This window comes from Lytechinus variegatus, chromosome 12, assembly GCF_018143015.1.
Source record: "Lytechinus variegatus isolate NC3 chromosome 12, Lvar_3.0, whole genome shotgun sequence".
In the NCBI taxonomy this organism is placed as follows: domain Eukaryota; kingdom Metazoa; phylum Echinodermata; class Echinoidea; order Temnopleuroida; family Toxopneustidae; genus Lytechinus; species Lytechinus variegatus.
In genome coordinates, this window is record NC_054751.1 from 33757561 (window position 1) to 33785558 (window position 27998).

The window sequence follows — 27998 nt, forward strand, 5'->3', positions numbered from 1 at the left end:
TGAGGAAGATGGACGCTAGTTGCGCGGTGATCATGGGTAGTAAGCCTGAACGGGAGAGGGCGCGCTCGCGCTTTTTAAATCCTTGGGAGTTCTATTCGGGTATGGCAGTCCAGAGGGCTGAACTAGCAAATCAAGTAGATGTATGAGTTTTCTCGTAAATAAGAAAATCAGGTAAGTATTTTCATAATTTACGGTATTTGGAAGGGGGTATGCTGAGACCCAAACTACAAGACATATGGAGTAAATGTGTAGAACAGACAAGAGTTTACAGAGCAAAATACAGTATCTAAAGTAAAGCCTTTTCTTTGTTCTTTGGACAGCATGAACTTTTGTTATCCTTATTTCATATTGTTTGGGTTTTTTTTATAGCAACACTCTACTCTGAATACAAGGTGTTGGAGACAAAAATAGCATAAAGTGTTGTTTCACTCCAATCTAATTTCTTGCTCTTTGAAGTTGTATAGCAATTGCAAGTAAGAGTATTATATGGGTAGTATAAAGAATTAATATCTTGTTCTCATCTCACTGCTTAGTTCCTATAATGTTAGGTTACGTGGACACAATTGTAAGAAAACGTGAAGATTTACATAATTTGAATGAATGCATCATTCTTATTTCATGACTTGGTTCGTGCATACCCCTTGGCCATGTTGGCTATCCATGTTGAAATGTCACTGTTCCATTGGATAGAATCTTCCCATGCCAGCTATTTAGCTTTGGTTTACGCTTCTCTTTTCCTTCTGATACTCTCTATCAGGGATTCCTCACTGTTGGAAAGCGTTTGGAGGAACGGAAAGGTTTTTTTTTTTTTTCTAAGGTTTGAGACCCATGTGTCCTGCCCAGTTTCATATGTTAATAACTTTAATGCTTTAGAATCATTTGCTTTCTCTACCCCCCCCCCCCCCCACTTCTCTCTTTCCATCCCTTAACTCTAAATTTCTCGTAACCCTTCCTTTATCATCTATTGTATCTTTTTTTCTTTATTTTTTTTTTACTCAAGTCTTCAACTTTTCTCTGTCTTCCATCCTATAAAAGTTCAAGCAAATATGATATACACTTCACTAAGTCATCCTACACCTCTAAGCCACTTAGAATTCATATTGCCCATCACCTAATCTCATCTGTATAATCTATTGCCCTTCTGATCCCCCCCCCCAAATTATCCATCCATTCTCTCATACTTGGGTCTTGCTCCCTCCTGACTATTTCATGAAGTGTAAATTAGTGATTTTATCTGGCAGCTGTTATAAGGTACTGAAATCCTTGCATTTGATTGGCTCAGAGCAGAATTGTCGGTGAAAATCACTCACAAAATGCTTCATGAACATTTAACTCTGAATCAGGAGTAGATATGAACACATTTTTTTATTCTGCACCCATTCAGAATGATGAATCATTGTAGCCTCATTTGATCATCTCTTGTTCTTCAAATTGGCAATATTATTTTTGTTTCTTTTTTAAATTGTATGCATTAGAATTAACGATTGATAGGTAACAGTTTTTATGAGTAAAAAATTTGTGAATTTTTACTAGTGAAAACACTGTTCAAATTTTTTTTCATTGCATTGCCAATTTAGAGGTATTGAAAATATCAATTGAAATATACTGACACATTTCAAAATATGTTTCGTGTGATTTTTTCTGTCTATTTATATATTTTGGTTCCACTACATCATTCTATATATTAGATATGAACACATTCTATTTATGATAATGTATTTTCTCCTATCTTTTAATCGGTTCTTAATTCACTGACCCGCTTATATCCATTGATATATTCTTTTTGTGCAAAGAAACCTTACACATGTTAAGTCTCAAGCGAGATCACCTTCCACTGCTACGCAACAAGTAAGGACCTGTTTTCCCATTAAGTCATCCTGCTTTACTCCTCGCTCTTTCCCAAGCGCCCACATCCCAACCCTACCTCCATTAATGATGCGATGACACCGTCGGAACAAACGAGGGCGCAAGCATGAGTGGCTACTCCATCAACTTCACCTGGTGTTATATTGGATAAGCATCGGAGCAAAGTCCAATGAAGGTGGCCCTAAAACAGATTTGACAGGCTCTAAACCAACACCAGCAAGGGAGGGATAATGAGTCACATAGTATAGAACGATGAAGAGTTTAGAACCTGAGATAAGCAAAGAAGAGAAAAATCAAGGTGATTTGATTTTAGAGGGTTGAAAAAACAAGGATGGGAAAATTAGCAAGTGATGTCTGTTGCTGATTATTCGATTTCTTGGAAATTTTCTCAACCTGTCAAATCACCTGGCTGGAAATGAAGATAGATTGGAGAGAAGTTGATATATCTCTTTTGATCTAATTGTACTTGAGCTGTAATAACATTACTTGAAACTATTTTTAAAAAATAGGGGGGAAATATTTGCATTCCTTTGGCATAATCTAAAGAGATTTAAGCAAACCAAGTGGAAAGCTGAACTATTGTACTCTCCAGGCAATTAATCAAGATCTTAATTGTCTCATGAAGATGATTTTTATGAATTATTTTGAAATAAGGAGACATTGCTAATAATTGCCCTCCAATGATAAATACCATGGTAGCAATGTTCAACAGTCAATCAAACTTCACAGATTCCTCTAAACTGCTTACCACTATACTAGTTAAAGAAAACAGATAATTCGGAATAGGGTTTGATACAGACAAGGGATGGTTCAAATATTATTCAGAGCAAGGTGAGTGATTGTATTGGAGTGAGAAGCTTACTCTAAAGAGTTATAAAGTTTATCACTTGTCAGACATTAAATTCCAATTTTTGACAAGGTTGGCAAAGATTATCAATGTATCATTTGTTTTGATTACAGATATTATAGAAACAAGAACATCATCTCCAGTGATAGATAAACAATGAATCAAGTTTATTTATAAATATGACATGGACAGGAAAGACTGTTATCTTAGACTTTTAGAGATAAAGCATGACACTGTTTGCTTTATATACTTGGATGGACCAGCTAAGATGAGAACGGCTTTTTTGCAGTAGTCACATAACCGACTCCAGACTGGCCAACTCTATTACAGTATTACCCCTTTCATAAACCTATCCTCCAATTAGCTGCCTAAGAGTAATGGGGATAATTCAATAAAAATTGCGTTCATAAACTCCGAAAATAATCCGCACTCTTTTTACGAGCGCCCGTCCTAAAAAAGGCGGATAATCATCATGGCAACCGCACACACCGCCTCCGATGCGGTTGCGTTGGAAAAGGGTGACCTTGTGACCGCTCGATGGCAATTATCCGCATTACTTTCGAAATGCGTTCATAAAGTAGAAATCTGGTCCCGATGCTGCTATTATGTGGATAATTGCAGCATCAAAATAATTCGGATAACTCTGGTCCTCCTCCGATCTTACGACCAAATTATGCTGCTATAAGCCGCATAATTGGGTTTATGAAAGGGGTATATGTTTCCTATGATTTATCAGTTGGTGTGGAGTCATTTTGTTGGTTTGTAGTGTGAACACAAATGTGGACTCACAAAAACATCTGTAAAGCAAACCAAAAGACCCACATCATCTGCACAGCAACATGGTTGATTTCCCCCACTGCCTGAAACCAACTCTTTTGATGAATCCTTCTAGTATACATTTATTAAGAATACAATAAAAACAACTGGGTTATAGAAAGGATTGGATTGAAACGAGATGTCCATTATCTTCATGCATCATTCATCTCATAATGAAAATAAAATAGAAGCAAAATCAAACTGAAAAAAATATTATAATGACAGCTGGATTAACAACTGTTATTACTTCAGCACCCTCATAAGATGCAATGCAGACTCCTTCTTATTCATCCCACTAGTTGCTATTGACATGAAGATGCAAGCAAGGAAAGTGATAGGGAAGATCTTCATCAGTAGTCTGAGTGGTATATTATTATGCCGGTGGCTTTCTAAGTATTTCAGACACCTGCTTGAGACTAATCGGCAGACTGGTTTCAAGATTCAATTTAGATGCACCCTCACGTTTTCCTTCTCATTCTGACCTGAATGTGTTAGGGTTCCTTGTGTTGTGAGGAGCAGGAGGAGGGGGGGGGTTAAACACTTTCTTTTCTCTTTCCATCTGATCATGTCTCTGTCGAGGAGAAAGGCTTCAAGACATGTCATAAGTTCTTCAATATTTTCTCTATCCTACCTCATTTCTCCTACTCTTCTCACTTCTTGACACAAGTATATTTTACACATACATTGCATATCTTTCTCTTGTATCAAGAGTCGCTGTAATCAAGGCCCGGGGGGGCCACTTCCATTCACGAGTGGATACCATGCGCGACCAAGGGGTCTCGAAAAGCACCCTAAACACGTAATTTCCATATTCTGAAAATTAACCCCTTAACAAGTATTGGCGTGTGAAACCCTACCCTTAACAAGTATTGGAAACAAAAACGATACTCTTGGCAAATATTCCCTGAAATGGACCCCTAAACAAGTACAGGAATGTTTTATTGTTACGGTTCCTTCGGTCGTCGGCTTTACCTTATTTGGTTTAGTACGACCCCACTTCTACACCTCGCGCAAATCGGACTCTAAACACGAAGTGTTGGGGCAAAAAGGACATCCTTTATAAAACATTTGAATTTTGTTTTATCATCCCCGCAAATTAGACCCTAAACACGTAATTTTCCTAGCGAAATAGATACCCTTTTTTCATTATTTTTGTGTTTTTGGCACCCTTATCACGTTACGTACGTAACGTGCCCTATCGTGAAAAAGACATCCTTTTTACGTGTTTTTTTGGTCGCGCATGGTATCCACTCGTCAATGTAAGTGGCCCCTCCGGGAATCAAGGGTCTAGGCATTTATTTCTTCCCTTTGTGTGTGTGTGTAACTTTCTTTCAGAGAGAAATCGAAACCTTATATGTTATATTTCAAATACAGTGCTCCCATCTCAGCCATAATGACATTCATGATCGTGAGAGTTATCTGATTCTTGTCGCCGTTACAAAGGCTCTCTTTTCAATAACAGATCAAAGCTGTCCTCTTTGTGGGGCCCACTGTTTTCCTAAATACCTCCCTCTCTTGGCAAGACTTGTTGAATGTAAACCTTACCCATATCATCAACACTCATTATCATCTCTGCACCATATGGTAAGGTTCATGCATATACCAAATTGCAATCTTCTTCCTCCTTTCCAACATATTTTCTTGCATATCTATGTTTGTCTTTCTCTGTTTATGATATCCTATTCCTAGATTTTGAGTTTTATGCAGGTCATAATTCTTTGCCATTTCCATTTTAATTGGCTGCAGATCTCTTTGCCAAGTCCTGGGAGTGCTTTCCGTGAAGTAAAATCTTTCTCTAATATAAGCAGAAAGGAATACTGTGATTGAATTCTGCATTTTTTAACAGCTTTAATTCTCCAAAGGAAAGGTCATATTAAATTGAGCTTGGTTTTAAAGTTCAAGATGCTACAATACATAGGCATAACCTCAGATTCCTGATGTATTTTTTTGTAAAGATGTGGGAAAATGTTAATTTCATCTGTTTTAATGTTTGCAGTCAACTAAATAATTTGTGATATTTTAATATCTTCAGACAAAAATATTTGACATTTAATCCACATTATTCATCATCTAGAAGAGCAGGTATTTACTAACCTGCATGATTTGTTTTTTATTAGGTTCATTATATTTTTTCCAGATTGAAGTTATTATACCTCCTCATGCAAAATAAACACCTCAAATAAGTTTGGAAATCTGAGTTTGGCCATTAATTTTCCCCAACTCCCAATTACACAGTGCATATATGTATCATTCAAAAGATCATCTAATTATCTTTAAAATGATATCATGCTTGTTATGATCATGCCATTACAAAAAGAGCAGGATTCAAAAGTGTTGGATGAGGTCTGAATTAAAAAGCTGCAAAACGAGCAGAAAAAGTCATGAAGGAACAACAAAGAACATGGTTCTTTTGTCTGAGTCAATAGAAAATCCATTAAAATCAAGCCCCTGCTTTTTGATGTTTGTTGTGGTTTATGTAGTGATGGTTCTGTGAGATAATGGTTTTAGTCGTGGTTTGAAATACCCATGCATGCTCATTTGTTATGTGTTTGCATCATGTTTGTATGCTTCTCTTACCAATTCTATGTTTTATGTTATATTTTAGACCTAACAATAATGTTAAACTTATAAATGTTATTTCAATATATTATTCACTTCTCTCCAAATTGCATACTTTATATAAACAATTTTAATTCAAACTGTTATGATGCAAAGGGTTTATAATAAAAGCTGAAAGTATTGAATTTCATTCCTATCACTATCCCCAAATGCATTTATCTTTTGAGACATTAGTACGAAAATAACATGTTTGTCTTTTTTTTATATTGTTTTTGGTTGCTTACTTTCATGTGTGTGAGAAATGCCCTTGACGTACCACAGTCTAATCAATAATTGGATTGTATTTGGTTGAGTAATCCTCTTAAGGCATTTCTCTCTTTCTATCGGTCATTGGCTTCTACTCATCTTTCATATTTCAATAAGATGCCATGTCTTGACAAACGATATGCCTGTGTATACCAACGGTTGCTTCCAGTATAGAACCATTAGGATAAGAAACAGGAAAATATTTTGTTGCAGAAAGATAAGATTAAAATGTTCTCTGGCAAAACCAAAACATTTTAATCATAAGGAAACACACATCCTTGTTTATTGAAGGTCAGCATTGGATTCATATTAACTACTTTAGTTCATGGTATTTTTTTCAGAAAAGTCATTAGAAAGAATACTTTTATGACTTTGTTACAAAGACCATTGATTTCAATGTTAAACAATCCCACTGGTGTTATCCTCCCACTTTACTTTGAAATAGAAACTTAAATAAAATCACATAAGTTAATTGTTTATATTATAATGGAAAATATTATCTACGATGGTGCCATGCTGTGAAACTCAAATAAGTTTATTATCAGTTTTGTAGTAGAAACTTGTTGACTGCTCTAAGAATTCAAAAAAACTTATCATTCTAGCAATGACAATTATTCTCTTTACTAAAAAAAAAAGATGTTTTATTTAAATTAAGATTAGACTTCACTTATATTGTTATAAACAAGCTGTGTATTCTTTCCTATTTCACTATTTATCACATTTCTTTAAATAAATAGATTCACAGATATATAAGAAAATCTGTTTAAATCAACAGTTATGTATCCATCTTTCCAAATCCTCCATATTTTTCTTTGTTACACTCTCATGTCTCACATCTGAGATGTCCTCGAAATGCATGACCCCGAAGAGAGACATCTAAGTGATGTGATATGAGATGCTATTACAGGTGTATGCCTTGAGCAAAGCTCTGCTAAATTGACATCCTATATCCTGTATAAACACCTGTAAGATGGTATCTTTCATGGTGAATATTCCACAAACCAATCAGACCAAAGAGAGGATGGGTTTTAACCTGATTGCTCCTAAACCCTCCCATTTCTGTAGGCTCAATGAAATAATATAAGATTTCTGGAGGCAGTGGGTTTAGAACTACACTTTCCATCTAAATTTGTGTTCAAGCGACTATCTCTCATCCTAGTGCCCAAGTTTTCAAAATATTCAAGTTTCGAGCAAACCGCTCGATCATTCAATTTTTTTTTTCAAAAAGCATCTGGAGCACAGTTTAGCACAGACATATTGTTTAAAACATTTATAGATTCATTCATGGTTCCTTAGCATCAATCAATGTTGCTTGCCATGGTTTGCACATTCATTTTCTTTAAGTCACTCTTTAATGCTTTAGTCGCACTGTACAGTGTGTGGCATAATGACAGGATTTTAAAAGAAATTAACAGTGTTAAAAAACATCTGGAATGTTCCCTGCTGGATCTCTACAATGTGGATCTCACTAATAAAATTATTAAATTTAACTCAATTTATATCTCATTTTGACAGGGTCCACTTTGTGAACACAGTGTGGAGTTGACCACAGTGTGAAAATGTAGTCATTGAATTTCCTTGTCTTTCTAGTCTTGTCAAAACACTGATCACATTTTGAATGCTCTGTGAAAACACAGGGAAAACTGTGAACATGGTTCAGGACACACTTTGAACAGAACACACTGTGAACTCACTGCAAATACACTGAACATACTGTGAAAATAATGTGAAAACACAGTGAAATCACTGAAAATACTGTGAACACATGAAGACACAAATGAACTGGAAAACACTGCAAACATGATATGTGTGCTCTTTGTAGCAGGTTAAGTAAAGTAACCTTGCTCTATACAGTATTTTGATTTGTAATTCATGTTTATGGTCACAACTGCGAGAGATTGTTTGAATGCATCTTAAATCCATCCCCTTAATGGTAAGGAGAAGCAGTTGCTATAGGGACTGTACTAATTTGATAAACACACATGCACTAAAGAACTACATGGTCATAGGATTATTCTCACTTAATCTTGCTCAGTCCATGGTTTTGGCATTGAATTATAATGACTGATGCCATATCTTGAGATTGCTTTTATCCTTGATAGGGTCAAACTTTACAGCAATACGCTTTAAAATGTGTTTTAAGTATGTCAAAGAATAGTGTATGTAGCATTGAATCATAATTCTACAATGTTCATTCAAAGCACATGTGCTCTGACATGCAACCTATTTTGTTCCATCAAACTTTGTGATCCATGTTACTCAGTGATAATCCTGACAGGTTCATGTGTTGGAATCACAGTTAAGGTTGTATTGGGGTTATTTTGAAATTTTATTTACAATTTTGCATGGTATACTATTCATTCATTTTGATTAGTGCACAACTGCATATCACATTATTGGGGAATAGATCTCCAATTTTGGAATGAAGTATAAGAATTAATTTTCACTTTTGTGGGGGGGTTTTAAGGAAAAATGAATATATATATTCATATTTGTAATACAAAATAAATTCTAAAGATTAAAAAAAAAAGTTTTTGCAACATCAATGATATGATATAAAGAATTATGAGATATGGCAGAGTAAGAGGGGGTATTGTAATTTTTGACAGAATTTTTCATCTAAAGTACCTTTTAACATAATTTTTTTTCTAGGAGAAACAGTGTTGACCTATGGAAAGGAAGCTACCTTGTGGTTGATTGAACAAAGTTAGAAGAGAATAATAAGTAAATTATTGAAGCATGTATTTTCTATTATATTCTCAACATTTGACTAGGTTTATTAACACCTGCCACTCAAAATGATGGCAAATGGGGTTTAAATACAAGCTAACCAATTTCTGTTACCATGGTTTCTCATCGTTTGTCTTTATATTGAGGTTTTTCTTCACGTCAGTTGTGGTTAGGTAAATGAGAGCTATTCCATGTAGAATATGATCATAATGGTTTGGGAACATGGTGATGTTATTGGAAATAATGCTTGTATGTAGGGACTATTGTGGTTTGTAAATTGACTGTTTTCCCATTGAGAAACACACTATTGCCTTTATTGATTGCCTTTATCATTATTATTACATTAATAATAATTTGTTTATTAAAGATGATTTTAACCCTAGATAAAAAATATCGCAGGAAACTCTTATGGGCGATTCCATATGTGTCGTACGGGACATTTTGACAACAATTTCTAGTTTTCTAGCCGAATGCTTGGGCAATAAAATATTCTTTTTTGTCAAAGATAAAGCTATAGTGGGTAGTCATGTGGAAAGCCAATAACTGACACAAAAAAATTGATTATGGGTAAATTGTAGGTGAAAATGTTGTGTGTCGTACAGACGCAGAAATGTCCCGTACGACATGCAACATTTTAAGCTGTAATTCACCTATGGTCAACATATTTTTGTTGGTTGTCAGTTTTTTTTGCATGTCTACCCAATAGTATTTTAATATCATCACAAAGCAAATTTAATTTCTTTGTTCGTTTGTACAGCAGGTTGAAAAATGTTGTGAAAATGACTGATTTTTCTAGCATGGAATCGCCCTAATATCCCATTAGAATATGAGAGAGAAAAGAATATTTTTAGAGTTGGATACATATGTTTTGCATTTTAAATGTTAGATTTATTGATTTATACTTTTAATAGGGTTTAGGACTGGGGGTGCGGTTGATTGCTTGATATTTTTGGATGCTCCCTTTCTGTTTTCTTTTTTGCTAACTTCTTGCGAAGGTCGTTTTGAATGAAAAAAAGCCACTTAACTTTTAACATAACAGGAAAGGTGCAGTTATATGGGATTAGTTTAAATTCAAGTTTATTTCAATTCTACAAAACATTATACATGTCATCAATGAAGTAACAATGTATTAAAAATAATTAAAATGCAGAGCTGAGGTGATCCATTAAAAAGCACAGCTTGCGAGACATAGCTCACCTGTGAAACATATATACAGTGCAAGGATACATAAGAATACAAACATATACATCATGTAAGTGAACAGAATAGGAGAGAAGAAAGTATAGAGGGCAGAAGTTTAAGGAATATTTATAATCAAAAGAAGGTGGCAGAAATGGGAGGTAAATTGAAAAGATAAAAGTAGAGACAGGAGAAGAGAGCCTAGAGAAGAAAGAGTGAGGAAGGGGAGAATGAAATAGCTTAGTGTGTAGCGGGGTAAAAACAGGCATTATTAGCATTTTAGGGATTAAAAACAGTATTCAGTATGTGAGAGATACACACGTGATAAAAGATGTGACAGGATTTTCAAAACCGCAATAGGTTGAAAATGCCGGGGTAAAATCATGAACGAAGCGGAAAAACTAAGTGGCAGATTTTTCTCTTTTGTAGTGAAAAAAACAGTGAACATTTGAAAAGAAAAACAATATATTTGCATGGGGAAAATGTGGGGAAAAAGAAGGGAAAAGGGAGAAAGTCGGTGGTGGTCGAGGAGTTGAATATTACATCTACGCTTTGCCACCCATCGCACATGTGTTTATGTGCATTTAGGCAGAGCAGATTTGTGAGATTGGAATTGTGTATGTACTGGTGTGTGTCTGTTTTGAAAGGGACAGTGGTACCAACCAAGCAAGAAGGCCAATATATCGATGTACACACTACAACTCATACACAGACAATACACACAGATACACCACCGAGTGATGAAGAAGAGATCGGGGTAATAGCTGTATGCATCCAATTGTATATCATATTAGTACATCTTTTTCTTGTTTCTCCATTATTCCTCATGAGCCTTTGCTTGATCGCTGTAGCCAAAATATTAGAACTGTATGATTTAAGAAGGTAAAGAAAGACACAAGTCACTTTGGTTTGATGCATCATGCGATAGTGGATGATTCTCCTACGAGATGCTATAAGGCCGAGGATTTAAACCTGTATGAGTTTTATTGATGAAACCACCTGACTCAGGATCTAAAGAACACGGCTTTTTGTCTTATCTTCGGTCTTCCCTTCAAAGAGTTGACTAGGGGACGGAGGAGCCAGCCTTTACCAGAGGGGGCTCGTATGTTTGTTTTTCGTGGGTTGTTTGTCTGTAACGGTCATTGTGGACAGCGGGCAAGGGGCCGGAACCGAACCGCCGACGGCCAGTTTCCTCCATGTAGTGAGCAAGCACGGCATCATGGGAGCATTTCTGGCAACGCTCGGCCAAGGTAACCCCTATATCTCTCTAAAGTGGCATGCTTGATATTTCTGTTTTCACTCTTCAGCCTCGTCTGAACGTGTATCTGAATGTTAATAAGTTGTAGCAGTAGATTTGTAAAATATTCACCAGGTTGTGTTTCTACGAGTGTTGGGCAAGAGAGAGAGAGAGAGAGAAGGAAAGAAGAAACTTATGGTAATGTAATCACCATGTTGATCATTTTCTGAAGTCAAAGTTCAATGAATGTCACATGACTGTCATGATTGCTTGATCCATTGTAGTCATAGATATTGACTGGTTGATCTGTCCGCAGCTTATCAGTTCATCTCCTGTGGGCATATTGACTTGCTTGCGGCATACACGTATGATTGGTTTTTATTTGGGCTTTTCCTCTTTCTGAAATATCTAATTTGCTCCTTTTCAATTGTTGTGCTGTGTTAAAAGAAATACGTCCTGATTATTGTTGGAGAGGGAGATAAATGTAACCAATTTTCATGACCTTTTCAAAGATATATATTTTTATGAGTTAAGTGCAACACAATCATAACTTTTATCAATATCAATTTTTAAAGAAACTACAATTAATAGCTATTTCAAATCCATGTGGCATTTGTTGGTCACAAAAGTGTGCTTATTGAGATAGCAATATAATTTTTTGTACCATTACTGTTTGTTTTTGTCTTTTACTTAAGCATATTATCATTTCCTGCCACTGTAGATTTACATGTATGTTTATATGATCTCATGAAGATGTGAATGTAGTTTGTGGGCAAGTACACTTTCAAAGGAGAGATCTGTGCATGAATGTGATTTAAATTGGTACTTAGCAGAAAAGGTCATTATACCACTGTTAGCTCCATTCAAAATCAAGGCTGTTTGATTTTGTAGGCGTTGTGGTGGGTATGGGAAGTGCGTAATGGTGGTTGATGTTGTCATTATTTTGCCATACAATTAATTATGTAATACGAAGGGGGTGTGCAGGAATTGAATGAGGGTTGGGTGGTGATGGATCACTATCAGTATGTCCATGGACGGAGAAAAATGGCTTAAAAGCCACTGCAGAGGTTTCCACGGTAAAAAAAAAAAAAACTGAAAATGCAAAGAGCCTTGATGTAGACCGGATATGAGTGATCACTCAGCTTTTTAAAGTTTTACAGGAACTGCAGTATTTTCATAAACAGATCCACACTTTATAGGCCAAATTACATAATTTTTCCCTTGTTTGGATCCTTGCTATATTACCCCGATGACCGAGGTAATAATATACCTGTAAAGCACTTAGACACATTGTTCCGATGTATTAAGCGCTATATAAAGGCGGATTATTATTATTAAGGGTTTACAGTCAATTTCAATTTTGAAACAGCTATTGTGATTGGCTACTCGTTACTCTGTTGAAGAAAATGGATATGCAACAATGATCTTTATTGGCTGAAGCTGTTTTGGGGATTGCTAGTAAACTGATATGGTATTGGGCCAAGATTGTGGTTAGTGAAATTTTCCAACACTATGTAGATATATTAAAATAGAATCTCGTCAAATATTGATGGAAGCTAAAAGTTAATCACTAAATTAATAGATGACAAATTGTCGTGCAAGAGTATTCTCTAAAAAAATGGCAGTTAATTTCCCTGGATTTGCACATCAATAAAGAGGTTATGAGTACTCTATAATGGTGTATATCCCCCATCCTCTTACTAAAAGGCACCAAAGGATCTGGGCCCTGTCTTACAAAGTCTTGCGATTGATCTAATCAATCGTAAATGTATGGAAATCCATCAGCGTAATAATTTTGTCTACAGGAAAAGAGAACACACCAAATTGTCAAGAAATCAATGAATTTATGGATATACATTCATATCTAGAAAAAATTTTGAGCAAACATGCATTTTATTTGTTGACTTTGCTGGCTTTCCATAGGTGCAATTTATCGTATCAATCGCCACTCTTTGTAGGATGGGCCCCCTGATATGGTTTTTCATGGGCTGCTCGTCAGAAAAAAAAAATTCATATCCATGCTGCTTCTTTTGAAAAAAGAAATCCTTTCCCCCTCCATTTCAAAGTAAAGAACAAAGTGCTTATCATGTTATGTAATATTTTATTTTTGGTTAGTGAAGCATAGCAATCATTAGTAATGACATCTTCATGATTCGCTTGATTGCATATATCTTACCTCAAAGTGCATTGGCCAATCAGGTGTGATAGAAATATCAAATCTCGGCAAAAATCAATGCAATATATCCATTTTAGCAGCAGGTAGAATTGATCTGAATATAAATCAGCTGCCGTGCACGAAAACCACTATGCATGCATGGTTTGACAGGAGCCATAATTTTCGCATTATTTTGTTAAAAGCTATTAAAAGCTTCACGGAAGTCACCTATCGAGTTGCTTGCATTTGTGCAGCAAGAAGTATTGATCATTATTGTTGATGTGTCTACAAAATAAGAGGAGACTTTGTGTTAATAGTATTGTATATCCGATAAATGGAGTAACATTCATATTTGAAACATTGCCCTTTAGAACAGTGACAGTTGATGAGACTGGTTCATGCTAAGACTGTCAGAGGCCTTTTCATACATGAATCTTGAATCATAATTGTAATGATGATTGCTATTGTAATCGTGACTGTAATTAGCGTTCGTGATTCTAATCATGTTCTAGTTTGGTTTCACACTAGCTAAATATTCGTCATTAGCCTTATTTTTCACTGGAATCATCATTCAACTTACAATTTTTTTACCATGTGAAAGGGCGGAATGTTCAATACTATGAAATAGTTGTTAATCCAATATCTCATTTGTCTCTATGGAGATGAGTTATCTTAGAAAAAAAAATGTTTTAAAGTGTTCCTAACATCATGGACACATTATTGTAGCAAATTTCCAGAGTCTAGTCTTAGTATGAAGATAAAAATACCCCAGAATTGTTAATATTCATACATGAAGAAACAAATATTAAAAGTCAAACAGATAGGGAAGTATCTACACCATAAGCATATAACGAAATGAAATCAATAAGAGTCATAATAATTTTCCTTCATTCTCTGATGTCATTTTTCAAGAGAGATGCCCTTCTAGATGTAAACCTATAGAAGAATATGCCATTGGCCATAAGCCATTAAGAGGTGGCTAGCTGGATCATAATCATAATTCTCTCATCCCATTTCATTGTCGTAATTCAACAACTTAAACTAGAGTCGTGACCCAATTCATCGGTCAATTCCCAATTGTCAAGGAATTTCAACGTGCAGGATGCTAAGTTGTCTCCATGATTCTCTCCATCTGTCTTGAAAAAAATTGCTGCTCAGTTACAGAACTCATGCTTGATTTTAAAGTGTTTTTTTTTACTCCAGATTTGTTCAACGTAAATTACCATTTCTTTGTTTAATACTCAAAAATATCTTGGGTCATTGATTTTTAATGAAAAAAAAATGAATGAAATCATCATTTACTTCACTTACACATTTATATTATCTTTTTCCAATATTATGGACCCCCCCTCCCACTTTAATTCCAAATTCTGAATGAAACAGTTATACACAGATTTAGAATAGTTATTCAGTTTTCTCTGTTTTCAAGGAAAAAATGTGTTTTTGCTTTAGATTGGTACAACATATAGTTATTTATTCCAACATCCTCTATTAGTTAGAATGATTTAGAATAATGCTCAGAATTAAATCCTTTTTATTTTCATTCATTGCAATCTAGATTACAAGGATTAAATAAATCCAGATCGGCTGTGAATAGTGATTAGCCGAATAATACATTTAGATTTGAACCTTGTTGATTTAAATATGAATCTAATAGATATTGAATTTAAATCTTTTTAGATTTAAAAGTTAATTCTTCAGATTTCAAATAAATTCTTAATTTTGCTGGTCACTATTCAGAGCCAATCTGGATATATTTTAAATCCTTGAAATATAGAATGTATACATTTTTTCCCCATTTTTTGTAAAAATTATGTTTTCATTTCATTTTGAATTAATGAAATTATCTTATAGAGATTTATTCTTACCTTTTAATTAAGTTATCTTCTTTAGCAAGTAAAATAATGCAATACTGGATACTGGAATATTCAATTTTCTCCTTCCCCCTTTAAATCTACATGTATATTGACTCTTTTTACAGGGGATAGGTGACCATTTTCCAGCTAAATTAGACTCTGAGTCAGTCTTGTATAGGAGCAAAGATATTAAAAACATGCAATTAATACAGACAGAACATACGTCATTGAGGGTTTGCCTTTGACTTGAGAATGAGAATGTCATTTCCTTGTAAAGTTATAATTATTCATGGAATTACAACACTCTTGTGTCAGATGGAACATTCAACCTCTTGGGTCATTTACTCTGAACGCCATTAGGTGCCCTTAACACATAGCTTAGCAATCATCGTAGAATATCTTTTAACGTTGACTGCATTGATTACAATGTACAATCAGTCGAGAAAATCAAGCGTACGATTAATCGCTAACCTTTGTGTTACGGGAACCAGGATTGAATTTGTGCAGATAGTTGGTAACATAAATCCCTGATGTTATTATGTTAGGTGTTTGAATAATTGGGTTTTTCCACATTAACAATCGGTGGTCATGTCGCTGAACTAACATGCTCAGTGAAGAAGAAAGCTGATTGGGCGTTACATTATGAGATCTTGGAGTACTGCTGAGTGTTATTCTGAGAAGAAGAAGGATGTATCTCACAAGTATTATTTTTTTTTTTGCTTCCTCGCTTGATGACTTTTATACATTGTAGCTTTTCTGTATCCTATTTCTGGTCAAGGTAATTATGTGAGAGAGGAGATTATTGACAAATGTATTATCAATTATTTCTTCAGTTTCATTTCAGTCGGTCCAAAATATCCTAAGCAAGTTCTTCCAGCTCTCATCGGAGTAAGATATCTTTTTAGATTTTAATGAAATAAGTCATGTTTGAATTTTCAAGTACCCCAAAATCCCATTCATTTTCCCCAAGCTAAAGGGTGGAAGCCGTCTTTCTTGAGCAAAACTTAGGGGCCCTTTTCATGAAGAGTTACAAATGTGGAAACTATGGTAACTTTGTGCCATTGTGGCAATTACCTTGGTAACCAAGTTCCAACAGCCAATCACAATCAAGGTTCCTATGGAAGTTATACTATAAGACAAAGTTACAATAGTTGTAGTTCGTTATGAAACAGGCCCCTGGTCTGTATAATGGATTGAGCTGCCAACCACATGGGAAATATGTCCGATTGCTAACATTTAAAAAAGCCTAAGGGCAAGAGGTGCATTAATTCATTTGGAATAATTTTATGTAGCTTTATTGCTGTCTGCCCATGTACCGACGAACTCTCATTTGCATAACATGGAATGCATGAGCTCTCAAACGGATCGATAGTGTTACAGTGTTATGCAATGTTTCAAGAAACCGTGTAAAGCGTTAAGGGTGCTACCTGCGATGAGATGAAGTCTTTCTGCAGCTAGCGCATTAAGGTCTTACATTGATGTTGTTTGGGAGCGCATGAGTACTCATGCGTGTGACAGGCGTCTTTCTGCTGAGTTCAGGAAGGTTAGCCAAAGAGACAAAGGACATAATATCAAGTCATTTATAGTTGCCAATTCAAACTTTTTTTAGGAATGGGAAGGGGGGGTGTGTGCAAATATGTGCTACCCCATTTGGAGTGTTGAATGTCCTCACACTGTATGTTGGCAGGTGGAAAAGCATTTTACCCAGTTATACAAAACAGTGGTATAACATTAATATTTATCCAGTAAACTGTACACAGTGAAAAAAAATATCACACTCCTTATATCACTCTAACAACATGCTTAAACTTTTACACAATTGTTAAAAAAAATTAAATAACTTGTTTCAAACTTTAAACCATTGGTGTTAGAGTGACGGGATTAAACAACCTGCTTGAAATTTAAAACAGCATTTTTACATGAGATGACCCTGTTTGAATGCACATTGAAAATGGTGGTATGTTCCTTTTGTACAGAAGAATACAACTGTAGTACAAGCATGCAGTTCTCTTGCAGTTTCTTTACTGACCCATCATTCTGAGTGAAAATAAAGACATTCTTTTTGTAAATAGGTGACCTCAAGCTACTATATCATGTATTCTTAGCAGAAATGAAATATTGGATGGGTTATCACAACAGGACATATATATTAGAATTAAGATAACATCAAATATACTTTACACACAAATTTAATACTTTCCGAAGCATTGAACAAGAAAGAGTAGTTTGAGGTCATCTAGCCATTCACTTGTCACAGTTAGGGCCATTAGAATCCTTGCCCCTTGCCATGTGACAAGGTCAAAGAACTTTATTTGTAAATTGGAGCGATGTCATAACCCAGCTTATGAGAGCCAAAAGGCTGTTACCTCGCATTCCTTTTTATGTCATTAGCACCTTCCTAGTGCTGATCAGATGGTCACAAATCACATTACTTGACACGTTATAGAGTGGGGTCCTGGAGTGGCATTCTCCTTTTATCCATTTTAAAGGACATTGATTCGCAGATCTACCTTGTATCCATACAGTGGCAAGGAGGGCGGGGGGGGGACAAGGGGGCATTAGCTCCAGGCACCAATGTCTGGTGGTGACAAAAAAAACAAAAGTTGTTTAAAACTTTGATTTTATCTGGTGAACAACCAAACAAGCCACTATCATCAAGAGTTTGAAGGGGAATATTTCAGCACTGGCCTCAGTGTCCATTGTTGGAAGGGGGTACAACTGTTCCAGGTGCCATTTTTTAGATGTGCTTCTGGCCAAATCCCTGAGGTACCAGTCTTTTATCCTCATGAACAGTATTACCCCTCTATCATCGCCTCATCTTTGGTCTGCTCCATTGTGGTAATGGACTTGATCGTTAGACACCCTACGTTTATCCATCCTGCCAGATAATGTACTTCAGGAGTGTGTCTTTTCATGCGTGTGGTGGGCTGGATTCTTGAATGTGATGTAATTGCCAGCATTCCCGGCATGTTCACATTGAAGAATCTGACGCACCTTATGGTCAGTTCTCACAGACGAGATTTGAACTTAACGGGAAGACAGCAGGGTGTCAAATTATTAGCTTCAATTCACAAAAGGTTTATAATTTGGTGAATTTGCTCAAAAGTTAAAACTATTGCATGCATTTACCCTTTAGCACTTAAAATTGGCAAATTCTTTTTCTGTACAATGTCCACTCAGTATGCTTTTTAGCAATTCAAACAAGGAATTCAACCCCTATAGACCTTCAAGTCTTTATTTGTTACATTTGTTTCATTTAATTCCAACTTATTCAGTTATGAATTGAATGCTTTTCACCAGCAATTTATATTTTTAAACAAAATTCAAGGTCCCTGTATGCAAAATTCTCTTCTTTTTTTAGTTTGAAGGGAAGCAAACAATCTTATGTGTAATACTCTTAAGTGATATTGAATGCCCATTTATTTTGTGAAGATAAAAATGAGCTCCATGCAATCGTTAAAGTATAGGATCAAATTAAAGTTATACATACTGTTTAATATAGAAAATATAATAATTCCACAAGTCCATGAGTGTTTGGAATACCCCTTCTGGATTTTAAAGTTTACCCCACTAGACATAACACTGAAGGTGTAAAGTATGAAGTGATAATTATAATTGATGTGTTCAGGGTGTCAGACTTTATGTCATGATTTAGTGTAGTTGTAAACATATGCTCACCCCATCTAAACAAGTGCCAATTAAGTTTATGACTTAACCAGCGTATAGTCGTGGATCTAAAATCAAGTTGAGTGATTGGAATTTATGAAATTTAGGAAGAAAAAAAAGACTTTAGTGCATTGTTATATTGAATTTTGAGAGTATTTTCCCCACTTATTGCTAGAACACTGAAGCTAATCAAACATCTTTCCAGAAGTCTGGGGGTTTTTTTAGAAAAATGATTTTAACAGCTGTTGTGATGAATTTTAGTTTTGAATTTTACTTGTTGCTAGAAAACTGAAAACTACAATAAAGATCTTTCCAGAAGATCAGACATAAGATTTTATAATCTCAAGATCATGATCTATATGAAATACACGTAATAGGATAGTCTTATTTATAATAGTCTGTTGATATTTCATTTCTTTGTGAGAGCGATGAAAAGCATAGTTTTTTTTAATATTGTCAGGTATGGCAGAAATTTTCTAGACTATACATTTCTGCATTGTGACCTTTAGAAATCTTAGTGTATGAGAAAACGAATGTAATTGTACTTGATTATGCACTATATTATAATATTTTCACTATTATTAATTGGCAATTTCTATGGAAATTGTGTTTTTATCCATAGAATTAGATAGGCTAACTTTATCCAAGTAATTTTTTTAGAAGATTGTTTCTAAAGAGGTATTTGAAGCAATAGTGAATATCATTTCAGTTATTGGCATTCTAATGTAGTTTTAAACATTACAAAGTGCTGGTAAACTTTACTCGAATCATTAAGATGTTTTCAAATGTGTCTTGTATTAATTACAATGAGGGTTTTGAATATTTTGTCATGGCTCACAAAAAATAAATGAGAAAGAAGTAATTAACAGTTTTTTAATACCCCACCTGTGCAGTGGGGTATGTTGAAAATACAGGAATGAGAAGAAATATACAAGTATTTTTGTAGAAACAGATCCCAATTGGTAAGATCAGTAGGTGAAGCTTGGATACTCTCAATTATTTTTTCTGAATATCTTTTCAGATGGTTCTCCATCTTCAATTTTTGTTTCTATTCAAAATTTACTGTCTTCTATTAATCATCATAAATTATAGAACTCCTTAATGACTAATGGCAATTTCTAGAAAGGAAGTGCTCCATTAAAGGTTTTATTTTAGAATAGTTCCTTCCCATGTATTTGGACGGAAGAAGAGACTTCTTTAATTTTATTAGAGTTGCCTAGGGTACTAATGGTGCACAAATTTTGGCAGTCTTTCATCTGCACATGACTAGAATATTGATGTCGAGCTTTTGCCCTTGTGATAAACAGACGGCGATGCGGATCGTATTGCGTTATTGGACCTGAAATCTTTCTGCTGGGGTCCCGAATATAACTCTGCAAACTCGATAAAGAATATTCTAATGACGAGATTGATGAACCTTTTCCAAATTCTTAAATTCAGCATAGAGTTGGATTTCATGCCCTGATTGTGACCGATTGTCTTTCAATAAGGACCTGTACATGATGTGAAATACTATATTTGAAAAGATTTAAGCTGAGTTCTGGTACGTGAGAGTATTACTGACTTTGTTTCTAGGAAGTCCAAAATAATTTGTTTCTTGGATCTCATTAAGAGATCCTTTTTTTTCAACAAGTATTTTTCAGTGACGACTGTTATAAGTTACTGAAATCCTTGCATCTGATTGGCTCAGAATAATCAAGGAACACCACTGACAAAATGTTCATGAAATGCTTGTTATCCACCTGCCAGAGAACAATAAAATAACTCAATTAACCATAGTTGTATATATTTACATGTCTTGAAATTTAATTATATTTATTTCATGAATTTTGGAATGGTTGAAAACATCGCTGTGGTATATTCTGCTAGGCAATACACACTGCTCCCTTTGTCATGCAAACAAAATATAAAAGAATTGCATGTACATCAACATACATTACATACACCGACCAGACAACATCCATATCCATACCGTGGGACTAACATGTCAGCGCACATGCATCCGTGGGCATATGATTATTCATAATTCCCTTGATAACGATGCTTACGTGCATAGCCTGATGTAGGTAACCATTTTCAGGAATCCACCTCCGGTGTCTCTCTCTCTCATGCATGCATGCTGTTTGAACTGCCCGTTAATGAAAGTCTCAGACCTCCAGGGGAGGACCAGATATCACTGAGGTTATCACTTTCGGAGTATCGGTACGATAATAGGGGGGTCATAATTAAGAGTTCATTGATATGGAAACGGGTGCAGCATACTCATTATAATCAGACAACCTACAGGTGTATTTAGAAGATCTTCACTCAAAATGAAAAAGGGGTGAAATTTGTTTTGATTGAATAATTGGTTGGTTGATTTTTTCCAAAATATTTTAAGAAATAACCATTCATATCACAACTGCATTACAAAATCCTCTTTTGAGTTAAATTCAAGATCTTGTTTCAGGAGATTTACCCTCATGTGACCACTATATGCTTCATTCTAAGTCCTTTTTGTTAAACCATTATACAGGCCTGAAGAAATTTCTATGTGAATATTTGACCAAATATACGATGAACAAATGAACTGGACTGAATTGTTGGTATTACAATCATTATTTCAAATGTGTATGTCATTGTTTTCTAATCTTGATTTATTGGTCTATTAGATTATTATTTTTCATGTTTTTTTGTGTTTTGCTTGTTGTTTTCTTCCAGACCATGATTTGGATGAGATTGATATGCAGACAGTCCGCTACAAGCCAGAAGCGCTAGACAAGCTTTGTAAAATGACCAAATTCTCCAAGAAGGAACTCCAGCTGATGTATAGAGGCTTCAAACAGGTCAGTAAATAGTTGTGAATCTACTCCCATTCGAGTCCCTCTATTCATCATCTCATGCTGTTTGTTCCTATGTCCCCCTCCTGTCTCTATCCCATCTTCTTTCCATATTTTTCTATATATATATATATATATCTATCATTCACCCCACCCCCCCCCCCCCCTTCTCACTTTTGCCCTCTGGTCTCTCCCCTTCCTTTTTTTCTTCTTTCTCCCCTCTTTTTAAATCTATCAATCCCTTCATATCTTGTCTTTAGATGTCAATCTTAGTTTGAATAATTTTTATTCTTTGCTTTTTAATCTTTCATTTTTTTTCTTCTCTTGTTAATGCTCCAATAGTAATACAAATCACATACGTTGTGGTTTGAAGATGGTGCACAATTATTATTTTATGATTGTTTTGGATCTCTATGTCTATTTTTATTTGATTGATATCCATGTAGTTTTACTATTGGAATTAATGCATGAAGTACACAGCTGATCTTTTGTTTTTTCCTCATATTTTTTTATAGATAGCCCTTTAACATCTACCTTAGATTACATGATGAAATGTTATTCTCCATTCATTAATGTTAGGCGAAAACACCTTTATTTAAATTATTTTATGTATATCAATAATTGACCTCTTTACATGATGCTAATTCTATAATCTAAAAATATGTATCAAATACAGTGTTTCGACATCTACCCAAGATTTATCTTATGCTATCAGTACCAATCATTCAAACTTAATGCTGCTGATGATACTACTATTATTATTATTAATACTGCTGCTGCTGAAACTGCTGGTATATTACATGGGAAATTTTGTTATTTTGTATTATTTTTTGAAATATTAAGATATAAAACCAAATTTGAATTATTTTATGCATATCAATAGTTGTGGCAAAATTATATTTAATTTTTAAATATCCAAAATAAAAAATACATTGTGTTAATATCTACCTAAAATTTCCCTTATTACCAATCATTTATACTTAATGTTACTACTACTGCTACTGATGATACTACTATGGTTATTACTACTGCTACCGCTGAAACTGCTGTTCCTACCTGCTACCTCAACCTTTTCCACAGGGCATTCCACTTCCATTGCAAAATGGCAACCATACAATTTGTCAAATTCATGTCTTTATTTCATATAACTGTTAAAATAGCACTCTGAAAGTCAAGCTGGTTGAGAATGAGATGCAGTGAACATTCATATGTTTTCCTTCTTTCCCATGAAAACGCCATTTTGCCCGGGTTGGTTATTATTATGGTTTGCTGCCATGGCGTCCTGTTTCTTTCTCCTTTTTTCTTCAAAATTGAATTAGCAAGGCAAGAGCACGTGCCGCTGTATTTTTCCTCAGGCAGTCAGTAATTGACTTGCATGGCACAGGTGGGAATAATGCATAGCAAGTACATCTCTCGCTCTCCCTGGATCAACTCCCATTTCATCTTCTTTTTTTCATGTACCTTATTTATATTTTGCTTCAAACTCCATTTATATATATTGTTTTTTCATCATTTTCCTATTTTTCCCTAAGAAAAATGAACTTCATTATTTCTTTATTTCCATACTCTCCCTTTCTTAATTTTTTTTCATTTTCTCTCCAATTGCTTTCTTTGTGTCTATTTCATATCTATTGAACCCTTTAACTGATATTAGAGCATTTTTTCATTCCATGTATTGGGTGTTCTCCCCCCCCCCCTTCTTTGTATTCATTAGTGTTATCCTCTCTCTCGCTCTCTTTTCACTTTCTCAGCCTATATATCCTACTACTTCTCTTAGCTTTTCTTGGTTCATGTATTTTTCTGTACAACCTATTTCCACTGTCCTTCATGAGTATGTTTGTTAGACTTGTTTTTCATGCTGCAGCTCATTCAGTACATGTAATTCCCATTTACTCTGCGTGGTATTTATAAACCTAGCTTATCTGTCTAATCTAATGTGTTTTTCTCTTATAAGGAAACCTTGATATTTCAAATGCTATCCAGAAGATGTCACTAGTTGCGTATCTCACACAATTATCTTATTTGTCTAATCACTCATGCAATTTGTATGATATCTTATATTTATATTTTGTCTGGGAACTATTTAATATTTTAATCTGTCTTCATCTATATTTGATGCTTTTCATAGACTCTTTTCAAAAAAATATTTTCTTACTCCTGAATTGACAGACAATTGCTTGTATGGAAGTTATTTTTTATTATGTGATGCTATATTCATGACTTTGATATGATAAATACTAAGGCCTGCATTCTGAACTCAGGTTTAAATTTAAACCCTGGTTCAAAGTTGTGGTTTAACTATGGAGAGCCAATTGGGGCACAAATCCTAACAGTTCACATCCAATCTATTAACTCATATGACACCCAAATTGTTCATAATTGTCTGAGAATGATAAATTAAGTATTTTGATGTATGTTTGTACATTAAACATAAGAAATATACAATAGAAACAGAATTTTTGAATTTTGGCTCCCCATAATTCTAGCACAGTTAGACCATGGTCTAAATTAAACCTGACTTCAGAATACGGGCCTTAGAGTCAGGTACAGGTATTTAGTTGTTAATGAAATGTAATGACCATCCCCTTCTCAAGGCAAGCGCATTGCTAGAATCATTTGTAATGGCTCAATTTCATCAAGATTTTTATTGAAACAAAGGGAAAACTTTGATTTTTGTATGCTGTAAAGATGGTGTATATTGCCCATTATTGCTCTTAAATGATGAGATGGCAATATTAGGCCTACAAAATCTTCCGATTACTTTCATAAATGGTGGTACATCCCACCCTCTTACCCCTCTGTATGATCCTTGTACCAGACCATCCTTATTTTCACATTGTTACTTTCTAATATCCTTCAATAGCCTTAACCCACCCCGTCCTCCTGCTCCTGGTATAGCATTTTGCACCCTAACATTCCCTCTTCCTCTTCGTCATGACGATCACCATCCAGTGAGAGATGTATCCTTGATCGCCTTTCATTTCCCCCTTCTCGGGTTCATCCTGCTTCCGTTACACGGAGATGAGAGGAGGGAAATGAACCGATGATTGTCACACCCCTTCCCCCGTTTCGTTTTCCCTTCATTTCACTTCATCTTGTGTTCATCCGTTGTATAGAGATACAGGCTGAAAATGATTTGATGATTGTCACACCGGTTCTTGGGAATACCCATCTCCTTTTTCGCTCAACCACCTGCTATCTTGCTATATACCATCACATTCACCACCTTACCTGACAAACATTGCTTGGAAATAACCACGTGACCCTCTATGTCACAACTCTTTTTATTCTTTTCACTGTTTGTGTTTGTTTGAAAATTTGTGGGCATCAGTAGCCATTTTTCATACCAAGTCCTTTAGTCATGTTGTGTGAATGATTCTGTTACTTCGCTGCAGTGACGTTGATATCTATCAGTGATTTTTGAAATAATTCCTGATATTTTGTCTCTTTAATATGGGTCGAAACTTTTCCCTCAAATTGGAACTGATTTAGTACCAATAGCCTATCAGAATCAAATACTTAAGGGAAGTTATTATATTGGATGTCAAAATTATCAAAAATATTAATTTTCATGTAATGGAGCCCTGAACTTTGTCGTCTATGAGTAATAATGTCAATATATTCAGGATTTTTCTGATATTTTTCTCTTTTTATTTGCCTTTACTTTCCAATCTCTTCTCTTTTGGTCTGCCTCTCGTCATTTTGAACACATCTCACCATTTTTTTTTTCATTTCCATTAAGTTTCTCTATCTATTCTTGGCTCTGTCTCTCACCGTATCGATGCTGGTTTGTCATGCCATTGCTTAATGGTCTGCGCATTGTCACCAAATGATGAAAATCAAATTTGTCAATGGCAGAACTATGAAGTAATTGCTTTGATGTGACATATTCAAAGTGCCAATCTGAATATCACTTTGATATTTCCAATTGCTTTGATATTTTCAATCATTTTCATTGTTTGCGTATGTTATTTAATTGTCTGGAAGTCGATAATAAATTACTATTTAGCAGAAGTAAATGAAAGTAAGTGTAATTGAGATTGACTGTGGCTTTTCAAGTGGATTTGTTTTACTAACTCAACCCTTAATGAATGTCTAAATTGAACGGTTAATAAATACAATAATTTTAAGACATCATTCTTGCATAACACATTACATTAAGCTTGAAAATTCAGTAGAGTTGAAAGTTCATATTTTAGAGATGATGGAAAAACGCCTTACCTCTCTCCATAGAAGAGTTGACTGAGTTAAAGAGAAATGCCAGTAGTTGCAGTAAGCACTGATTTCATGAGAAAGTCTGTAAAACCAGGCTTAATTGTCAGTATATCATCGAGGATCTAGGTGTGGTACAGTTACATAAACTGAACTTTGTGAAATCTTGAAATCTACGCTGAAAATGTTCACACTGAAGATCACCAACACAGATAGGCACACATGGGACAGTGTATTATTATTGCTGGAATAAAGACCCGCCGGAAGTGACCGAATACGCGCTTATTTTGCTTATTTCTCAGCAATTACACAATTTCTTCCAGAATCCTTTGGCACCTATTTTTTATTCATACAAACAGACACTTGGGTGGTCATTATATTAGATTCTGTAAAAAGTCATTTTGAGATCGTTACCAGAACTGGAATTTATCTTTAAGATAAGCAAAAGTAATGTATGCAAGGTCATGTGTCGCTTTCATTTCCCTTTGTTATGTAAAAAGAATCGCAATTCCATGTTTCCTTTTCGAAACCTGTCACCTCATTCATCTAACGTTTTGCAGGTAATGGCTGATATGTATTCAATTGGCACTTCATACATAACCTTGTACAAGTATTCTCACCAGTGCAATAATACCCTGGGATCTAGTATTATGCCTACACCGTCAGCACCGGTGAATATTGGTCGTGATAGGAATTAAAAATCACTTGTTACTTTTCATTCTACATGTAAAATGGCAGATGATAGTGGTTGTGAAATTAACTACACTTGAGGTTTATAGAGGGTTTTAAAAAGCAAACAGGAAGGAAAATATTTTTGTTCGTTGAAAATCATTCAGTGACTTTACTTTACACTGTTAGAAAATTTATCCTTGAAATAAAAGAAGTTCCTGCAGCAGAGTCTCGAGAACACCTGTAATCTTAACAGATTGCGTAATCTTACAGGAAATTGGGATTTGGTGTATGGCATCTTACAAATTTCCTTGAATAAAACAGTCTTTTCACCTTTTTAAACAGACCTGTTCTGTTAAATTGCAGGAAAAAATCATGTTTTATGAATTTACAGAATGATTCTATATTTGCTTTCTGCAAAATCTTCTTTTATTTCTCTGTAGAATCACGGGTTTTTTAACAGTGTAGTATTCTTTTCTCTCCCTTCAATCTTTCATTTCATTCTGTCTATATTTCTTTCTCCTTTCTTATTGTCAGTTTATCCCTTGAAATTATAACTTTAATTGATATTCACTCCACACTAAGGTTGGGGAAAAATCAGGTTCATCATCTAAATTCTGTTTTTCTTGGATTCAAACCACTTTGGAAGAAAATAATGATTTCTACATCTTTTTCATCCATTACTTAGTTATCCCAAGGAGAAGCAAAGATTGTTTTTATCTTGAGATGGTAAGAGGAGACTACGCAGTGTTTATCCCTTTTACCAAGACGTCTTTGCATTCCATCCATAGGGGCTTATGGGAGGGGACGAGGTGTATTTTGGGTGGTTCTTCACATACATTTCAGCAGTCAATATTTGTCTTTTCGTCTATTGGGCCATGTTCTCTAAGTACATGCTTCTCTCTAAGTCTTCAGAGAGTCTGTCTATATCACATTTTACTTCCCTCATCTTCAAATCTCTCTACATCTGCAGACCGGTCTCTTCATTCTAATTTTTGGCACGATAATTTTCTCAATTTAGCTTGCAATTGTTACTTTTTTGTTGTATATTTACTGTGTCTGTTATCTTTTATCAATTTGC

General features: G+C 34.9%; 1 protein-coding gene across 2 annotated transcripts in view; it reads left to right on the forward strand.

The window, feature by feature from the left end:
- The first annotated feature begins 11040 nt into the window (after positions 1-11040).
- Positions 11041-27998, forward strand: part of LOC121424775 (Kv channel-interacting protein 4-like) — a 58655-nt gene continuing 41697 nt past the window's right edge. The window contains exons 1-2 of one of the 2 annotated variants that reach the window (XM_041620549.1): positions 11041-11553; positions 21918-22042. In XM_041620549.1, coding sequence (XP_041476483.1) covers positions 11523-11553; positions 21918-22042 — 156 coding nt within the window. In that variant the 5' untranslated portion in view covers positions 11041-11522. The remainder of the gene's footprint in view (positions 11554-21917; positions 22043-27998) is intronic. The other variant, XM_041620548.1, reaches the window with a different exon arrangement.